This window comes from Phalaenopsis equestris, unplaced genomic scaffold, assembly GCF_001263595.1.
Source record: "Phalaenopsis equestris unplaced genomic scaffold, ASM126359v1 Scaffold000094, whole genome shotgun sequence".
Lineage (NCBI taxonomy): Eukaryota > Viridiplantae > Streptophyta > Magnoliopsida > Asparagales > Orchidaceae > Phalaenopsis > Phalaenopsis equestris.
In genome coordinates, this window is record NW_018164536.1 from 1,322,083 (window position 1) to 1,336,844 (window position 14,762).

At 35.7% G+C, this 14,762-nt stretch overlaps 1 protein-coding gene across 1 annotated transcript; it reads right to left on the reverse strand.

The window, feature by feature from the left end:
* Positions 1–1,471: 1,471 nt before the first annotated feature.
* LOC110020167 (probable WRKY transcription factor 50) lies at positions 1,472–3,103 on the reverse strand. The gene is made up of 2 exons (XM_020718173.1): positions 2,726–3,103; positions 1,472–1,724 (listed from the first exon to the last, which is right to left on the reverse strand). The coding sequence occupies exons 1-2, from the start codon at positions 3,100–3,102 to the stop codon at positions 1,472–1,474; spliced, it is 630 nt and encodes a 209-aa protein (XP_020573832.1). The 5' UTR covers position 3,103.
* Positions 3,104–14,762: the final 11,659 nt, after the last annotated feature.

Sequence of the window (14,762 nt, forward strand, 5' to 3'; positions counted from 1 at the left end):
CGGAGGTCGGCTGTGGTCGATGACGGTCGGCGTTGGTGTTGAGCTGCAACTACTCCTCAAGACCTCAAGCTCTCTCTAGACTCCCTGTCCCCTCATGAGAGGGATGGGGCTCTACTTATAGTGTTATGGGTGCAATTAATTCATGAATATGAACCATTTTGATTGGACGGTTCGGAGAGCTTCCCTCGATTATACGACATTTAATGGACATTCGAGTGCCTTAATGATGCCAAAATTGAGTGATCTTGGGCTCGTTAGATTTTTCTTGTCGTGCTGCTCGATTTGAGTATAAATTTGTCATATTTGACAGTCATTTGATTTTCCAAATATATTCATAAATCTTCTAACTGTGGTTTAATGACTTGATTTGGGCTTGATTTTACTTGGATTGGGCTAGTTTTCATATCATTAGGTCCTTCTCATCGAACCGGTCAGTTTGACTATAAGTTTGCTGAAATCGGAGCTCTGGATGGCTTTTTATTAAGATTTGAATGTTTCGTGCTTAAAATATCATCTTAATATTCGTGTCATGCCTCGAGATTCGTGTTGGATGATGAAATTTTATTGATGGTGTATCAAAAAGATATTTTCATTTCATATATTAGGAATTATTTGTTTTCCTATTTTATATTATTTTATATTATCTCCTAATAATTAATATGATTAATTATTAGAGGTATCATGTGATATATCTTTCCTTTCATATCATTTCTTTTTTATGATTTTTTCTATTATAGGATTCTTATAAGGGTTATTTATACCTCCGTTCATATCAATAAAAGTAGTCTAAAACATTCCACTTTATTCCGCATTATTCTAAAATTCAACAAGAACAAAGAGTCGTTTTGACAACCCTAATCATGTAGCCATAAAATGTTAAGGGTTGGGGCAAGATTTAAAATTTATTATTTATATTAAAACTTCATTTGATTCTAATTTAATAATTTTTATTCTATTATCTTAATTAATACTTTTAATTGATTATAAATCTTTATAGCCTTGTATTCAATTAATTTTTTTAAAAATACTACTCATCAATATATATATAAAGATAGATACATATATAGATATAATTGATGAGTAGTATTTCGAGCCAAAACGAGCCGAACACGAACGAGCCGAACACGAGTTGTTTGTGAACAACGAACCGTTTTGACAGCCCTAGACATCAAAGTGTGCCGTTTTGTAATTTCCTGAATAGAAAATAAATCATACTTAAGATCTTAATCAAAATTAGTTTCATAATTTTTAAATTCATTTTAAAATGAATTTAATCTCTCAAAACAGATTCATAAACTCTTAGATTCATCCCAATTAAAATTTGATTAAAATAATATTTATTATCAATAATTTTAGAACATGCATGAAATATTTGTAATAGTAATTACAAATAATTTACACAAATCTCAAAGCAAATCCAAAATTTTCGACGCCAAATTCAACTAAAATTTTCTCAGAACCATTCCATTGATCAAGTGTGGGGAGCAAATTTTGAACTCCATGTAAAATTTGTAGCCATTGCAGGCATCATCTGGGCACATGAATTAGCCCAAGAAGATGAATTAGAAGCTATTTCATATGTAATAAATGGATGGCGAATTATGTCTGGACTTTCATGATTATGCGTTCCTTCATATATTGTGATTACGTAGCGCTGATCATTTCTATCCCTCTCTACTCTCTTCTTCACCCCGCAGCCTGAGCTTGCACAGCGATAGTAGTTCCTGCCACCCATGGTTCTAATATTTGTTAACAAATTAATGTAAAAAGAAGCATTATATTAATCGAACATATATTCAATCAAATGTGACGTTATTATTATTAATTCTTTTTTGGCGTTGAAGTTGGCTTTATGCGGTCGGTTTATTAAATAATAATTATTAATTAATAATACAAAACAATATAGAAATCATTATATATAGGGCTGCCAAAAAAGCTCATTGTTTGCGAACAGTCGTGTTCGGTTCTTCAATGAGTTCGTGTTCGATTCGTTCGATAAGAAAATGAGACGAACGTAAACAAATTTTTTCGTTCGGTTAGTTAAACAAACCAAACATCAATAGTGATGCGTTCGTTCGTTCGTTGATCGTTATCATTCGAAATATAAAATAATTTAAAATACTATTAATTTTAGGGATGTCAAATTAGCTCGTCGTTTGCGAACAGCTCGTGTTCGGCTCGTTCGTTAAGAAACAAATATGAACAGTGACTTCACGAGCAATTTCGAACACGAGTTTATTTCAAACAAACTAAATTTCAAACGAACCGAACACGAACACAAGTTCTTTTTTGTTTGTGTTCGGTTCTTTTACCTCCCTGATTATAAATACAAATATGTTAAAAATGCTTAAAATCATAAGTGGTCGGCATGACATGTGAAGGGAAGGAATCTACTTCCATGTTTCAGGTTGGACATTACTTTTATAATGGAGGGAATTATTAAATTGATAATCATAAGTGGTGGGGCATAACAAAATAAATAAACATTTTGATTATTTTATATTGTTTTTTTTCCCTTTTATTCTTAACTTATTTGTTACATTATCCATTCTTCAAATTTTAACATTCATTTATTAAATTAAAAATCATCATTAAATATAAATTATATATATATATATATATATATATATATAAGAGATTATTCATGAATAACAACTAAAATATAGAATATATATATATAAACCCATAAAATTTAAGGTAAACAAATTTTATGAGTTAATCAAACCTTGGATTTGGACTATTTTTCACAGCCTTCTTCCCATACTTTCTCCACTTGAAACCATCATCCAATATCTCCACCTCAGACTTTGTCCTAAATCCAATTCTAAACTCAGCCTCCACTTTCCTTCTCTTCACTTCTTCATTATTCTCCTCAGCGCCCCTCCGTTCGCCGCCAACTAGCTTCGTCGCAATCAACACCGATGTCGCTGCAGCCTCCGGATCACCGGCAAACGTGAGGCACGATTCGTCGAAGAGATGGGCTTCATCGGCTCCGGCATAGTCGTAGACGTTGAGCTCCTGCTGTCCGTCCGAGTAGAATTCAGGGAAGTGGAAGGAGGAGAGGTTGGTGGTTTGGTCAGTGAACTCTAAGAGAGCTGCCATAGGGAAGATGGTAAGAGGGACAAAGTTTGAATACTTGTGGTGGTGAATTTGATTGGATTTATACATGAGGGGATGAGTGGCTTTATGCTAAGATTTGTATTTGGTGGGAAGTTTCCTTGGGATGGTTGGTTGGGTCCCACTGTGCATGATATTTTTATATAGTGAATAGAACTGTGGCCGAATACACATTAGACATTAGTATTTAATGTATTTCTAAGCTTTTATAAATATACTTTGAATAATCTAGAAGATATAATAACCTTAATAAATGATTAGAATATTGTAGATAAATAGTGAAATTTACTAAGGCCAATTAAAATCTTTGCAATAACAAAAGTTACAATTTGTTCTAAGATTGTTCATGAAGTAAATCGAACCATAATCTAAATTATGAACTAACAATGAGAAATTAGGTTTAGCTATTATGTAAAAATGATCAGGATTTATAGAGGGTTTTTTTGACTTTTTAGAGCATAAAAAGGGAGGGAGGGAGGGTCTACAATTTAGATTGAATGGAGTTTTTGCAACAATATGCTAATGTCAATCATTTGCCCCTTATTCATATGTATTGCCAAAGATTCATGTGCAACAATGGTTGCATCGTATATAAAATTTATGAAAAAAATTTAGTATTGCAAGCTAGTCGTGAAGCAAATGAGTTTGGTTGAGTGATGTTCGACAACCAGAGAAATAAGTAGAATAACCTAACAAAAGTTGATTTCCTTGAATAACTTTGTTGATGAGAACCCCACTGAGTAGTTTAATTACTCAAATGAAAAGCCCTGGCGTGAAGGGATTTCATAACTTTCTCGCTCTTATGGCCAAGCTTACAGTGCCACAAACATGCATCCACCTTGGTTCTAGCCACATTGATCAATGAAATCTATTATTTCATTAATTATATAAAGGGTGCCTTCACTATTGTCTAGAGCCATCACTAGTACTCTCTGGTCACCTTTCATGAATCACCTATGAAAGTAGTCACGAGTCTTAACTTTGCGGATTAGCTCATAGAGATGAGATTTCTCTTCAAATTTGGAATATGTCGAACTTTAGTAAGCTTACATACTATTTCATTTGTCAACCTGATATCAAAATAACCTTTTTCTATGATACTACAAACCTTATTATCATTCAAATAAAATTTTCTTAGATCACTCTGAGTGTAGTTTTTATACACCGCTTTATTAGGGCGCGCATGCAAAAAGACACCTGAATCTACTATCCAAGATTCAGTGTTGATTAGGGATAATATAAGGGAGTCATTTTGGATTTTACTGGTGGATATATTTGTCGAGAGATTCATTTTTTGTCATCCACCACTAGTTTTTCTTGGTGCTTTGTAGTCGTACTTGAAATATCCTTTCATACCTTAGTTGCAACATTCTCCTCTGCTTGAATTGGGCTTTCCTTTCTTGGACTTGGATCCTCCTCTGCCTATATTCCTGTCCTAATTCATTTCTCTGTTATTAGCATTCAACACAAAACTTAAAAATTCATCATTCATTGCTTTTCTACAAACTTTTTTATTTATTATCATAACCACAATGTCATTGAAGTTCAACTTTGAGTTTTCTGAATAATTGCTCGCCACTGTTACCAAATCATCCAGTTGTCTGACAATGAAGATAGTATCACCAGTGATCTAACCTCATCATCAAATTTGATCCCCATAGAACAAACTGACTTGTCAAAGTATTGAAATTATTTAGATATTCTACTGCTGAGCTATCTTCCACCATCTTCATGTTGAATAGCTTATTCATCAGAAAAATCTTACTTGAAGCAGAAGGCTTTCCATACATCTTGGTCAGTTTTGACATGAGATCCATCGTTTTTTTGTCATTTACAATGTTGAACACAATGTATGAGGAAAGTGACAATAGGATCAAACCTTGTGCCCTTCGATCCAACACATCTCATTCCTCCATAGGAATAGAATCATACTTCCTTTTAATACCCTGTAGTGGAAAGTATAGATTTTTTTGATACAACAAATTCTCCACTTGCATCTTTCAGAATGTAAAGTTCAACCCATTGAACTTCTCCACTTTGAACCTTACTTTGTTAGCCACTGATCACACTCGATCTGTTATCACTATGTTGAGGAAAAGAACTTAAAATAATTCCCTTCAAAATTTGAGTGTCAAATAATCTCTTTGAGTAGTGATAACAGTTAATAAGAGATACCTAAAATTATTGTTGATTATTTCTTGTTCATATCAACAAGATGTCTATTAGTCATGCCTTTAAACTTCCGAATCTCAAAGTAACTGGGTGATTGTCTAACAAAATCTTTCATTATCAACTTGCTCAGACAATGGTTAGGTCAACCAACCAACCAATGGTTGATCATGATGATGGTATAATTCACTAAGATTAGTTGTTGATCGAGTCTTAAATTGATGAAAGAAGATCAACATCTTGAACATCTGAATGACATAAGAGATACAGTCAGAAATAAAAAATTCATTGATTAGATCATTCACAGTAAAAATTTGTGAGTAGGTTGTATTCTATCATCACTAAAAATTGATGATCAGACATAATTTTTTATTTATATATTTTTCTTCTAGAGAATAATCTAACATTTGAGAAGGTTTAGCTATTATGTTTAGGAATAATAAAAAGGGCAATAAATTTTTTTCATATTTGAGATGTAATATCCACCTTCCTAAAAGCAATCCAAAGCCTAAATAGCTTATAATTTCATGGCATGTTGGGGCCACAATGATTTTGGAAAATTTTATTTTAATTTTTTTTTGTAGGGTAAATTTCTTGCAAACCAAAACTTTTGGCCATGATCAAAAGTAAAATTAGTGTTTGTGTGTGTGTGTGTGTGTGTGTGTGTAGAGGTTGAATAGTTAAGTGAGCACTGTAAAATGTCATTCAAAATTGAATCAAACTATCCTCTCAGTGACCTCATTGAATTAATATAGTTCGACCCTACTCTACTAAGTTATCATGTCAACATGATCGGAGTCATATGATTTTAGTCATATTGGATTAACTTGATCAAGCTTAGTTAGACTTGTCTAAAGGTTAAACATGATTTGAATCATGCATTACTGTATATATTGAATTTGCTTCATTAAATCACATTATCTTGGTTACAAAATTAGTGAAAAATTTTGTTGAGATAAATGTTATTTTTTTTATTTTATTATAAGCTGTTTAGTGTAAAAAATTATGTTTGATATGAACACTTTTACTAGACATATTATGATGAATGAGTTGTATCATTTATTAAAAAAGCTAAGTGAAATGCTTACCCAATCTACTCAATTCTTGTAATTCTTGTTTGTATCATTTATTAAAAAAGCTAAGTGGAATGCTTATCCAATCTGCTCAATTCTTGCAATTCTTGTTTGTCCCTATTTGCTTACTTTGCAACTATCTGCAGCTGTAATCGCTATTCTCAACCCCACAATAGCCACTACTTGCTACCACCACCCACCCCTCTCAGTCACCACTTGCTACCACTTAGGAACATCCACTGCATTTTAACTCATTTCAATATATTATAGCAAAAATAAATTAGAATGTAAGTAGCATATCTTATAAGTTTTTAACCCAAAAAAGAAAAAAAATCATGAAAGTTTCAAATATCTAGGCTTTTGTTCAAAACAAACTGAAGCAATATTAATAATACAATAATTCATGAAGCTTTTCACAACCGACGCATAAGCAACAAGTATTTTTAGGACATTGAATTGTGGAAGTCTAAATGATCTGCCAACATAATAGTTATCAATTTGCTTGTTCATTATTTTCATCCAAGAGCGAATTATGAAGCGCCTTAAATAAGCAATTAATGAAACTAAAATTTAACACAAGTAATTTTGCTGCCTTTACTAATTAGTTTTTCCAATATTAAAAAATAAAAACATTTATAAAAAATTATTGTTGTCCTAAGAAGACCATTCTAAAAGGAAATAGAAAGTTGATTTTTTTCCTTGGTTTTACCCTTGCGAATGACCAGCCTGCATGGAATGTTTGATATGTTTAGATCGCTCCAAAATTAATGTCTCTTTCTAAGCTTCTTGCGAAGAGGCAATGCAACACGCCAAAGTTGCCAGGCTTTCTACAAGGCTAGAGTTTAAGCCGCGAAGCTATGTTTTTATATGTATATATATATATTTTATTTTATATTATTGAAGATAAGATACTTTGAACTTGAATTATTGCGAAAAAATGATGACAATAAAGTGAAAAATGAAATGAGAAAAATTGCATGCAGAAAAACACAAGAGCGACACACAGATTTACGTGATTCGGCAAATTTGCCTCCGTCTATGGAGTTGTAAAGGATTTTATTTCTTCCAGAAATTACCCTGTCAAGTGCCCCGACGTTTACAATAAAATCTATATTTTCTTATTTCTCTTACTCTCTCTCTCTTCCTCTCTTTCTCTCTTAGAGGGTTTGGCTCTGCCCTTGCTTGGCTTATGACAAGCCATAAGAGACTATTTATAAAAATCAGGAGAACTGTAGGCGGGAGGTAGGTGAGTGGTAGGTGGGATGTGGTAGGTTAGCGGTAGATGGAAAGGTAGGTGAGCGGTAGGTGAGATTCTTAATTAGGAAGCTAATTAAATTGCGGTGGACCGAGTCTCTATATTGCCCAACATGAATCTCCTAAATGAAGTAAATTACTATAGCAGCTCCAAATATATATATTAAAAATATAAATGTATTTAAAAAAAATTATTGAACGGTTCCTCTTTGATTAAAAAAATTATTGCTTCTAATGCTCCTAATTTGAAGTGGAAGATGTTCTGAAATCATCCAATGCCTGCCGAAGGAGCAACGTCGCTGACGGGGACGCGTTTCGTGTCGTCTTCCTTTCTTAATCGATCACGTGCATTAATACAAGTTTTTTTTTTTAGAAGAACATACATGATTGAATTGGGAAGATGGAATTTCACAACATGATCGGTTTCTTGACCGGTCAAGGTGGATTTTTCTAGTTGTCCTTAGCAAAGGATATTTAATTTTTTTTTCCTTCATTAGATGAGTTTTTATTTTATGTATTTAACTTATTTTTATATAACTATGACTAATAACTTGCTATTGATCATAATAATTCCATATTAAAGCTATTTTTACAAATATTTTTGCATATATTTATACACAAAAATATATCTGACAGGATATCTCAGAGAGATGATCAGAAGTCTAAACAACCAGAAGTTTGAACCGAACAAGTTGTCCAGACGACCAGAAGTCTAAAAGACCAAAATTTTATAAGACAGGAAGTTCAGATGACCAGAAGTCCAGAAAACTCAAAACCAGAAATATGGACTACCGGAAGTCAAGACGATCGGACGATGAGATGATTGGGAGACAAGAAGAAGTCGAGACGACCTAAAGATCAGATGACCGAAAGTCCAAACGACCAGAAGTCCGAATGACCGGAAGTTCAGATGACTAGATGTCTAAAAGACTCGCAGTTCGAACGAGCCTGAAGATGGCCGAGCCACAAGCTCACTTATGCAAGATGGCCAAAATAGCATATAAAACCCTCATAAAACTAGGGTTAGAAATGTATTTTTTTTATCATGGCACTCCATCTACTAGAATTACAAGGTCATTTCATGTAAGAGGGACCTATTTTTTTAGGCTTTCTCTCCTCCTCGGTTCAAGACGAAGGGGTCCCGATCTAAGTGGATCCCGTCCCAAGAGGAGGAGCCCAATGTGTGCTCCAGTTGTATCATCTGGTTCACTATGGTGGACACGGAGAGGGACTGGTACTCTTGGAGGTGGAGTATCATTCAATCCTTGCAGAGGTCGTCTAGTATCCAGCCTTTGAAAATGTGTTGAAGATTCTTGACTGCTTTGAACTCTCTCGATTGTCCAACCACTACAACATCATGACAAGGGAGGCTGCTCGCTTCAGTCCATGGTCCTTGAGCAAGTTGAGAAAAAATGAGCTACTGTCAAGGAGAGGGCAGACGAAGCTAAGAGAAGGGCCATGAAGTTTGAGAAGTGTCTTAGGCTCTTCATAACCAATAGGGAGTCCAAGATGATCAAGTTTGAAGAGATTGTCTTAGATATTAAGAAAGAGAATGAGGATAAAAGATCAATAAAGAAGTCACGCTGGAGATTCCAAATCCTTCATCCCTATTTATAGGGAAGGGTGGGAAGATGAACCATCACAGGGGCAAGGATTTCCTTTACCACACTTGAAATCACACTGTAAGCATATCAGACTAAAAAATTGAGATAATTTATTAATCTAATTCATTAAAATAATTACCAATACAACTCGGCGAATACTTCAAGAGAAAAACTTAACAAAATCATCACTGACCGCTTTAGCCGAGTCATAGCCTCGCTGAAGTATCTTTTGTTACAACACTTCTCCCCTAACCTAAAGCTATCTACCCTATCTATATTCTCTTGAACCTTAGAGACAAAGGATCACTGTGAAAGACAAAGGATCACTGTTGATTGGGCATGAATTTTTTGCAAAGTATAGTTGTTTCCTCTTGCATGCAATCATCTCAGCGTGGAGGGTGGCCATCTGAGTGTGGAGGGTTGCTGCCTCTCCCTCCAATAGGCCCATTTTCTCGACTCATGCTAGTAGACCATGCATCTCTTTGCCCTACCATAATCCAATCGTTTGGGCAAAGGAGTCTTCAATATAACACAACTGTTCTAAGTAATCTAGACGATATCTACTTCCAATTGTTTGCCTCTCCGGGGGGCTCGCCTAGACCTTTTGGATGGCCAGCCCCTTTAGCTTCACCTAGAAATCCGCTGCTATCAGCTAGACCTTGATCCATAGCTTTCATGTTTACAGTCTTGAAACACCAACCTCTTCTGAAAGCAAATCAATGAGCATGATTTTAATGGTCAGATGGGCTGCACTAGAAAGTAAAATAAGGGAAAAATTCAGAAAAGAATAGAATTTATCTAAGTAACACAAAAATTCCCCATACTAAGCATTTGATCTCACTCATATGTGGTAAATAAGACACCAATCTTTCTTTTATGTGAAGAGTGGTGAAAGAGAAGTGTTGACAATTCCCTGCTCCTTAAACTGTGCCACAACACTGATAGTTCCTTAACCGATCTAACCGACAAGTAGAATTTCTTCTTATGTAGGTGGGACTGATAAATCGACCATTGGAATGACTAGTTGAATTTCCTCCTCCACCCATATCATTTATCACGGGTAGTCACTGAGAAAATTTAATGAACCCACTTAAGCCTTTGAATCAGGCATTGCTTGCTTCCTCACCACCAATTTCTTCCTCTTCTTATCCTCTGGGAGGGCTCCCTTCTCATTTCCCCGAGGGCCTCACAGTATGCAACCTTGTTGTAGAGGTCAGAATTCAGAACAGATTCATTCACCATGCCAATGAAATAAGTGCAGACACACCAAAGGGTGAAGTGACAAAATATGAGGAAAGTCAATCCCTCGCACTCTATTAATAGAAATTAAGGTCACAAAAATGCAGGGAGCTCAATTATTGAATCCTTGAATAATCATAAATGTTTGTGCATTAAATTATCTTATTTTATCACATCATGAATTTCAAGAAACAAGAGAATTGAAGATCTACATATGTATACAAAAATTATGCTAGCATGAATCATGAGTAGATCCAATGGTTCAAGAGACAAAAAAATAATCAATGGGCAGACCCATTAGTAGAGAACCCGAGGAATCCAAATAACTGAGTAGCTGAACCAGAATCAAAACCAACTACTATAAAGATGAATATGTGTCATGAGCTGAGCGGCTCACCCAATCACAAGACAAATGATTATCTGATCCTAAAACTTTGATGCATTTAAAAATGAAGAAGGGACGAATCCCTCAGTTCCTATGGCCATCATGGGGATGATCAGTAGCCTTTCCCTTAGATTACTGCCTAATGTCAAGTTACTTATCAAATTATGGTGTTCCATCATCTGCCCAACAACCTAGCTTTACTCTACTGACATGAGTTCTTTAATGAGAGTCATGAGTCTAAAACCATTATACATATTGATTGGAATGACTTAGTCGATTAGTTCCACCAACCCCCGATTGGTAAAAGGTAGGCCGACCGATAACTTCCAAGGACCTAATGTTCTAACGACTTAAACTTAGTAACTTGCTCACAATTCTACCCTTTTCTGGACTTCAATAGCACTACCGATCGACAGAGCCAATCAAACCCTATTCATTGATAAAGCCTAATGAAGTCCTATCAAGGCCGCTGAGCTCAATGGAAATAAGCCCTTGGACACACAAGAGTAAAATACTTAGAATAACTTATACAGTCCCCGCTTGGGTAGGGGCATAAATGTAGCTTCACCTATTACACCCCCAATGCCTATAAATAAGGTGGGATTTCATGAATGAAAGGTTACACAATCTCCTCACTCTAATTTTCATTATTGTACACTTGCTCTCTCTCTCTCTCTCTCTCTATCTCGCTCTCTCTCTCTCTTTCTCTCCTTTTCTACGATTTAGTCCTTTGGTGTGATTCATAAGACAATGTTGGATTCAAAAATATTATTTTTAAAATCACCAAAAAATCCATAATATTTATTTTTTTTTTTCAAATTATTTTTTCCATTTGATATCTCCCAGCTAAAATTATCCTAATTACAGCATAATAATTATACTATGCTTGCTCGAAAATTCATGGTTGTAGAGTGAGTATTTAGGGACTTTGTGTTGCACAAAATACAACACACACTAATGTATTTAAATTATAGATACAAACACCAAATATTTTTAGTGGAAAATCCTAAAAATGGGGAAAAAACAACAGGTCTTGCCCAATTGAAATAATCCAATATTTAATTGTGGCTACATAAACATACTATTCTCTTGAGTTAGGGAAGATGAAATTGTAAAGTTTTTGTATAATGATATTTCAGTAATAACTGTCGTAACAAGCTATGAAGGCCATTGTTGATTATTATGGAGGGTAGTCCACTTTGAATATAGTGGGTGGTGGTTGTAGCACCAGTTTATCGTAAAGGTTATGATTGAAATTCTTGGTACTAGTTGTCCATGTGGGTCATATATGGTTGTTTCAAAAGCATCAATTGGCCATAGATGCCAAAGTATGGAGTTGCAATAATGTATTATGGCTATAGAGGCCGGATTTGAGAATTGCGTGAGCTATAATCCATGTAATCCGTAGTTGGTCATATAGGTTGTAGCAGGGAGCTGTAATAATGTTCATAGGCCACAGAGGCTGAAGTTGGGAGATGCTTGAACTGTGACAATGTTTGTAGGCCACAAGGGTTAGAGTTGGGAGCTGCATGACCTGTAAGAACATTTATAGATCAGAAGGCTAGCTTTAGTAGCTGTCTGAACTTTAATAATGTTCATTTCCCATAGGGGCTAAAGTTAGGAGCTACATGAGTTGTGATAACATTTGTAGGCCACAAAAGCTAGAGTTTGGAGAAACATGAGTTGTGATGTTGTTCATAGGCAGTTGAGGCCAAAGTTCGGAGCTACATGAGTTGTGATGATGTCCTAGGCCATAGAGGCTAGATTTGTGAGCTACATAAACTGTAATAACATTTGTTGGTCATAGATGTCAATATTGAGATCTAGTTAAGTTGTAAGTCATGTAAGTTGTAGCAAGTGATATAAGTCATCATAGGGAGCTTTACTAACATATGTAGAGTAATAATAACATATATAGGTCATAGAGATTGGATTCGGGAGGTGTATGAGTTGTGATAGCATTTGTAAGTTGTAGAGTACAGAGTTATGATTTGCATGAGCTATAAAAAGGTCTATAGGCTACACCAACAAGACAAAGGGGCTACGTGAGATGTGATAACATCCATAGGATGCAGAGGCTTTGGTTGTTAGCTACGTGAGTTGTGATAACATCTATAGGCCATGGATAGTTTTGATGATGCCGGCAGACCATAGAGATTAGAGTTAGGAACTGCATATACTGTAATAATGTTTGTAGGCTATAAAGGCCAAAGTTGGTAGCCGCATTAGTTGTGATTATATTTCTAGACAACATATGTCAAAGTTGGGAGTTGCATGAGCTGAGATAATGTCCGTAGGATGTGAAGGCTAGAATTGTGAGATGTATGAACTGAGATACATTCATAGGTTTTGGTTGCCACAGTTAAGAGATACATGAGCTGTGATATTGTCCACAGGCTATAAGGACTAGAGGAGGAGGCCGTGTGAGATGTGGACCACGTAGCCCATAGTTGGTCATGAAGGTCGTAATGGTGAGTTGCAAGGAGAGCTCTTTAAGATTCCAAAGGAAGTCACCGTATTTTAAGTATGATGATTGTAAGTAGTTATTATGGAGTGCGTTGGTACATCATATTTAAAATATGTCGTTATGTTATCTTTGAGAGGCATCATTGCAATGTATGTGTGGCATCTCATTACACTGTATTTGGGGTGAGTTGTTACATTATCTTGAAGATATGCAATTACACTATCTTTGGGTTGTGTTGTTATACCACCTTTGCGGTGCATCACTCCACTGCTCTATAACGTACTTTGTTACTTAGCAACACACACTAGGATTCCACAACACACATCTATTGAACTATGTTGGCATCACTTTCAAATGTCAGATAAGTTGGTGTTTGATTGAGTGCTACAAGAGTTTTTATAGTTTTGCATAGCCTAGGACATCATCCGAACCATTCGGTATATACCTCAAGCAGAGAACTAGGATTGGTGTCGATTTAACCTCATATGGGAGAATTCTTCATGGGGCAATGACTATTCTGATACGAGAGATGTTTAAAGTTTATCTCGTTGTCCATATGTCATATCTTGTCTACTCGGTGCCTCCTCGGGGTCAAAAGAAGTCACAGAGCCCTCCTAAATGAGCTACAAAAAAATTAGGGTTTAGAAAGCCCTGCTTGTGCTGGAGTTCAGAATGCTCATTGGCAATAGGTTTTTTGATCAATGGATGAGAAAAATACCCATTTTTAGAGTTAGGGGACCAAAATTTACTCATATGTGGTCTCTCATAGCTTTGGATTGAGAAAATCTTATATTTGGCGTTTCTGATGAAAACAACATTTTCAGGGCTAAATCGATGCCTAAGCACCGATCTCGAGTGCTTAGGCACCCAAAATAACCTCTGAGGGCTTAAAAATTGAGCCATTAGAAAGATGGTGCCAGCCTATTAGTGTCTATGCACCAGACTGGTTGCCTAGGCGCTGGTTCTGAAGCACCTAGGCGCCAGAACAACCAAAAAAAATATTTATTATTCGAGAGGTAAGAAATTAGGTGCCAAAACCTTAGTGTCAGGGTGCAATATTGGGTGCCTAGGCATCAGGGTTGCAGTTTTGGTCCACTTTTAGGATGCGAAAATCCCAATTTTGGATGCCATTTCAACTCGTTCCAGCTCAGACGGAGGGGAACATTAGGGAAAACTTTTGCATGGTTCTTAAGTAGCTTATGGAAGGGATTCAAAGCTAATTAGGTGAGATCATATCAATCCACGCCCCTGTATTGTAAGATGAGGCTTCTCCAGCCTACGTCAAGTAGGAAAATCAACTGGAGCATAGAAGCATGGGAGTGGAAGCTAGGTCTCGACAAAGGAAAGAAATAAGGGAGAAACCCATTTTGGAAGGGACTTCAGCTGATTCTTTTGAAAGGGGAGAAGCCTTCTTCCTCCATTGCCCACCACAATATATATATGATGGCCAGCCC

Excerpts from the sequence above, each read along its gene's own strand:
- LOC110020167 (XM_020718173.1), bottom strand. The coding sequence starts at position 3,102 with ATGGCAGCTCTCTTAGAGTTCACTGACCAAACCACCAACCTCTCCTCC. Across the intron at positions 1,725-2,725 it reads AAAAATAGTCCAAATCCAAG|GAACTACTATCGCTGTGCAA; the intron begins GTTTGATTAACT and ends CATGGGTGGCAG.